General features: G+C 36.2%; 1 protein-coding gene across 4 annotated transcripts in view; it reads left to right on the top strand.

The window, feature by feature from the left end:
• The window catches only part of LOC134839395 (adenosine deaminase domain-containing protein 1-like), a 136,558-nt gene that overhangs the window by 84,562 nt on the left and 45,912 nt on the right, over positions 1-6,084 (top strand). For 2 of the 4 annotated variants that reach the window (XM_063854941.1, XM_063854932.1), the window contains exons 2-4: positions 91-119; positions 199-377; positions 784-1,065. The exons of 1 other annotated variant lie outside the window; for it this stretch is intronic. In XM_063854941.1, coding sequence (XP_063711011.1) covers positions 203-377; positions 784-1,065 — 457 coding nt within the window. In that variant the 5' untranslated portion in view covers positions 91-119; positions 199-202. Of the gene's footprint in view, positions 1-90; positions 120-198; positions 378-783; positions 1,066-6,084 lie in introns of those variants that run through there. One more of the 4 variants, XM_063854964.1, reaches the window with a different exon arrangement.

Genomic DNA, 6,084 nt, shown 5'->3' with positions numbered 1-6,084 from the left:
TCGCCACTTTGTTTAGACCCCATTTTGTCGTTTTGTTGATTGTTTGAGAAGTTGAGCTTCGCTTTAAAATGTTTCTAATGATTTCAGATTGCATAGATTCCAATAGTATCTCATCTAATGTAAGTAACTGTAAATGTGACACTGAATAGTTGCGTGCGATATATCATTAATTTTTCTTTAAATTTTTCTGCGTTTCAGATAGATGGCGACTGAAAAACAAATTGAAATACTGAAAGCAGCTACTGACTTGGATGAATTAGGGCAAATTTTGGATGTCGGGTTTCTGAAACTACGAATCAAAGGGCTTCAACGACTGAAAGACAAAGTAAGAAAAAGATCGGCTGTGGTTTTGAATCGAGCATGCAATTACGGCTATGGTTAGTGTTGTTGCGTTATGCAAATCTAGCAAACTAAGTTTAGGCCATCTCGTATCATCTCAGCGAACGGTTTAGGGTTGTTCGTGCATAAGTTGCCTTATAAACCCTCAATGAAGACCGGCAGTGATGAAAATTCTGCTTATAATCGACTCAACAAGCAACGAATAACTTGTAAAAATGCGTGAGCCGACAATTCGGAACAAGCAATAAATCATAACTTGCGGTAAAGTTGCGAACGATGATCACGTACGCTTAATCTTTTCTGCCGAATGTAAGCGCAGCGGAGATAAACCCAACCGTGAAAACAAATAAGTCTTCAAGTCTCTTTTCCTAGAAAACTTAATAGTGCGCTTGATTAGAAGCAGCAGTTTCAGACAATAGTTTAGAGAAGTACGATCTTTTCCAGGGCCGTTTCAAGACTTAAGACTGCCTGGATCCTTGACTCTTCAGGAGTTCTTCGATCTGGAACCACGGACTAGACGCAGTGACACATCAGAATCACTGCCAGAATGGCTACTCGAACTGCAATGCTATCCCTCAGTAGCAGTGGAAAAGTTGAATTTAACTGATGACATGCCAGAGCTTGCGTCTTTGGATAGAAAACGAATGCCAAAATGCAGAATAGGAGCAATGATAAGTGGATACACGTTCACATATCCTGCAAATAATACTCCGGTTGAGTTCTTTGGTAAGTTATCTCAATTTTTGCGAGTTTTTTTCTCGTGTCTTCGAGACTCAAGCACGGGCGAAGATAAATTTGGTTTTTCAACGGGTCTAAAACCAGAATACGATCTACTGGCAAGCACTTCGCCTCTGTTCGACCAACTGCCAACGTTTTCTTTGTTGCGCTTCTTTTGCTCACCGGAACATTGAATTCAATTTTCTGCAAAAGTACTGAAGGATGCTCATCGGCAGGAATCGATTCAAGTTGATCGATTGATCTGAAAAGGGACATAAAGAAATGAAATTTTCTCAAGGACATTCATGAGTTTTTGTCTTTTTTTTAGCGTCAGATCCCTTTCTGGGCAAGGAGGCCGCATATGCAAAGTTTCTGCAGCTTTACTACCATAATGGTGAAATGGCTATGCGACTGCTGAACAATTATGTATCGGAAATGATTGCTGAAGACACGCAAAATCTTTTCATAGCGAATCCGTTGGAAGCTATGAATCAACAGACAAAAAATAAAAAGCGAGATACATTTGAAGTTAATATTTCACTAACTCTGCAGCTCATTGACATAAAGAAAAAATTAGTCTCGATGGAAAATAACCGATTCGCTTGGATAGATAAAGCAGAGCTCTTTAAAACGGAATTGCGAAGCTTGAAAAACATTGACCTAGTAACCTCTCTACAGTTCAGTTACATTTGCATTGGACGAACGAAGGTCAAATTAGCTTTGATGATCAACGAAAAATACAAGTTAGTTGAAGTTTTAACTGACAGTTCATCAATGTTAAAAATTGTGCGCAAGGCTTTGAAGTTAATGAGCACTATTCGGAAGCTAGGATCTGAAGATATCATTATAACTGAGGAAAAGTACGAAATAGTTTCGATTGTGCAGTTATTTGAAGAACGCACTGAGAAGTCAATCGATGATTATGGGATTTCAGCGCAACAAGATCCCGAATCTACATTGTGGTACGCGAAAGGAGAAATTGCCGAATTGAATGAGAATTGCCATCTGTTTTATCCTTCAAAGAGGGAAGCTGTCAAAGAATTGTTAATAAGCTATTTGATCAAACACAAAAATTTTAAAATGGTGAAATTATAAGATCAAAATGCGTTCCCAAAAACTGGTGGCTCCACCTTTTATATAGAGAAAAGTTGAGAACAAACCTAATGCCTTATGTGAAATAAAGCGCAGCCAACTTAAATTTTTGACAGCCAAAAAAATTGAAAAAACGTATTTTGAAACCCGGAAAAAAACGTGTTTAAATGAAACCTTCAAATCAAAGTGTTTTACGGTCAGAAAAATTACTTCTACAATTTAGGTCGCTCATTTTAGTGGAAAGTTAATCAAAATAATTGTTTTCTAGAGATGTTTTTAATACCACACTGAAGATAGCTTAACGACTGATTTGAGAGCGACACATTAATCCAAATTTCGACGCGTTCTAAGAAATATTTACATGTTCAATTTCTGTAAAAAGCTGAGTTGAGATAACTTATTTGAACCTCTAAATCTTTACTAGGCTCAAATAATATATTCACCTAGTGACTTTGATTTTTTCAAGGCCAGATTTCAATGCATTTTTTTGTTTTTCTGGGTATTTATTTTGCTAGTGATTTCGTCGCTCAATACACTTGCGAAGCGAGTGTATTATAAAGAACCTTCTTTTTTTTCTAACCTAAGTCGCAAATGTTGGTACCAATTTTGGAGCACCTTTACATCTTTTTGATAGCATGTGCTTTGACATTCAAATAGTAATAAGTTAACACAGTTGATGCGTTTTTAATTCATCAAATGAACCGAAAAAAGTGATTTGTTTCCAACAACGTAATAATCATGAAAACTCTATTTCAGAAATTTTCTAACTCAATATATCTCGCAATTTTTTGAAGTGCATAATTATACATAATGTGGTTTTATGCTTTGCGATTTGTTACATATAAAGTTAGTGTGGATGATGTCTTCAGTTTGTTAAATTATTACTTGTTGCAAAATTGAGTCTATTTGTATTTGGTGCCACTTTTGCTGAATTGCATTGGCAATTGGTTAGCATATGTAGCTGCTGTATTCGTGACTAGCGCTTGTCGGTTGTTAAGCTTGCGTGGCTGAGTGGCTAGTGCGTGAGAATCAAAATCTCTTGATTGCAGTAGGTCGCCAATTCGAATCCTAAACCTAGTCGAGTTTGCACTTTGAACTGCAGTTGTCGTCTCTGCTGGAAACTGCAACAGACATATCTTAGCAAATTAGCATTTTTAATATCTGTACCATTCGAAGTTTGCTTTTTAGTTTGGTTTTAATTTTACTAACTTTTTTTTAAATTTCATTCGTTAACCTTTTTTTTATCAGTTAAATATGTTTCGGCCTATATTATATCAGCTTATTTGCATCATATTGCGTCCTTAAATAAACAAAAGTGTGTACGTATGTGTATGTATTGAAGGGGATCGGACTTAAACAACATCTTATCAGTTCTTAAGTGTTTGATTAAATATCATGTTTTTTTGTTCTCGGTTTAATAAATCTCGGCTTCTTTTTATATCGGTTGATTGTTCTCATATTTTGTCCTTTACCGAGTGAAAAAAATGCGTGCTTGTGTGAGTGTTTTGAAGTGGGTAGGGCTTTGACAAGTTTTTATTAGTTTTTAAGTCTTTTTCAAATTTCATTTTTTTTTCTCGGGTTGATTAGGTTGGGCCGATTTAATATCGGCTCATTGACCTCATATTTCGTTGTATGATGAGCGAAAAAAGTTTTTGTGTGTTTTGAGGGGAATGGGGGTATTTTTTTAAGAATTTTTTTTTACCCTTGCGATAAGCAAGGGTATTGCAATCGGGGACTTTTTTTCCCGTAAACCACTTTTTCCACAGGAGTCGCTTCTGGCCTCCTTGACCTCTCCGTCCTCTTTGCAGATCCTACTCCTCTCCCACTCTCGGTTGCAAATATTACGCATGGTTCAGTTTGTTTTTTAAATATCCTAGTTAGTTGTGATTTTTCTAAATCGATTTGTTAAAATTTTATTATTTTTTTTTGTTCCTTTTTTCGGTTTAATAGGCTTCGGCCTATTTTATATCGCTTAGTGGACTAATTTCGAGTAGTTTCAAGGGATACATATTTCTTAGGCTCACCTCTGGATTGCACAAAATGCTAAAAATCTCAATAGAAGTTATAGCTCAAGTTTTTCATGACAACGATGTTTTTCGGCCTATTTTATATTGGTTCAATGGCCAATTTTTGCGCCTTTTGGTGGTTGAAAAAATACCTGTGCGTGTCTGTGTTTCGAAGGTGAGGGGGACTTAATAACTTTTTATTAGTCTGTTTTTTTTTCTTCGTTTTTTCGACTTTGTTTTTTTATTTTCCTTTTTTTCCGGCTTAATAGGTTTTGGCCAGTATTATATCGGCATAGTGGCCGCATATTGTTTCATTTAACGCGTGAAAGAAGTTTGTGTGTGTGTGTGTGTGTGTGTGTGTGTGTGTTTGTTTGTTTGGTTGTTTGAGGGTGTCTGCTAAGGTATTTTCGGCTTTGTTACCGCTTGATAACTTGTCTTTCTATGTTACTTTCTCATTCAATTGTTGTGCCTATTTTGTGTTCCAAAACTAGCCGTATCGATCTATCTAGTTTTTTTTCGATATTTTCGAATTTTTTTCAATTTAGCGGCTTTCTTCTTTTGTATCGCATGTGGTGCTGAGCTCAGCTTCGCCTCAGTGTGAATTTTTTCGGCTTAACTGGTTTCCTCTCAGGTCTTTTGGGCTTGGTTACAGCTTGGTAAGTTTTCTTCTGATTCTATTTTTACCTTCTATTGTCTTAGTGGGAGTTTTTGATACTTTTTTATTTGTTTTGATAGGTTTCGGCATTTTTGATTTTTTTAATTATTTTTTATTCAATTTTGTGGCTGTTTTGTATTGTATCGCAAGTGGTAACAAGCTCGGCTTCGCCTGCGTGTTTATATAAACGATGAACACAAGAAGTCCCAAAGTTGAGGCCTGGGGAACAGCGAACCTCCGAGTTGCATTTTACGAATCCGTTTTTGGCAGTTGAACCCTAACATGTTTCTAAAGGCACGTTTGGCGTCACTGAATAATTAACTTGAGAGGCAGCAATTTATGGAGCTGCATGAACAGCTTTCTGTGGCTTCTGAGCCCAACTGGCGTTTATCCCCAATGCCATTCTGTACTTGGCTCCCCTCTTCATAATCCAATAACCATTCATTAAAAGCACACAGTTCAACAGATATTTCCTTGAGCAACCAGCATCGTACTTCCAAAATCGTCTTCGCACGTTTTTACTTTTAGTATTTGAATCTCTGAAGTAGGGATCTCGGATTTTTGCGTCGATAATCTGCCTGAAATTTTTAAACGACAATGTTCTGACCGAAGTGAGAATTTTTGTGCAGTGTATATCTTTGGGCACGATTCTCTACTAGTTTTCCTCCGGAGTTAGATCCTCAATGAATTACTTAAGGAAATATAACCTTTTACCAGTATTTTGAGATTGAATATCTCACTTTTTGTTGGCCTCTTCAACTCAAGTATGACATCAATGTACCACGTCTACTACGAAAGCCATGCTGATTTGGCATAAAAATGTTCATAAGTAGCTCTATCATAAGTTCTATCATAGTTATTTTTATCGTAAGTAGCTCATTCTGCAGTTTTGCCAATGACTGGCAAAAGAGATATTGGTCTATAGTTCAACGGTTTTTTTATTTTCCCTTCACGCAAAATGACTACTTGAGCGATTTTGAGGCAGTTTGGAAAAAACTTGGTCGTAAAAGTTTATCTACTTACTAATTTATTGTCAAAGTGATTGATCTGCTTATTTATTTCTGTAAAAAACTTGTGAAATTATCACCAATCAAGACTACTTCATTATCATTGATTTCAATTTTTTTTCCCAGTTCTTGATCAGAAAAGAAATCGGGCTCAAAAACATTGATTGCAAAGAAGCTTTGATTTAGTTTTCTTTGACGCCGTTGTAAACTGTAATACCAATTTTGTGTCAAAACTACTCACAAAAATTGCTAGCATAGTTTGAAGCTA

Source organism: Symsagittifera roscoffensis, chromosome 1 (genome assembly GCF_963678635.1).
Source record: "Symsagittifera roscoffensis chromosome 1, txSymRosc1.1, whole genome shotgun sequence".
In the NCBI taxonomy this organism is placed as follows: Eukaryota; Metazoa; Xenacoelomorpha; order Acoela; family Convolutidae; genus Symsagittifera; species Symsagittifera roscoffensis.
This window is presented reverse-complemented; position numbering and strand designations above follow the sequence as displayed.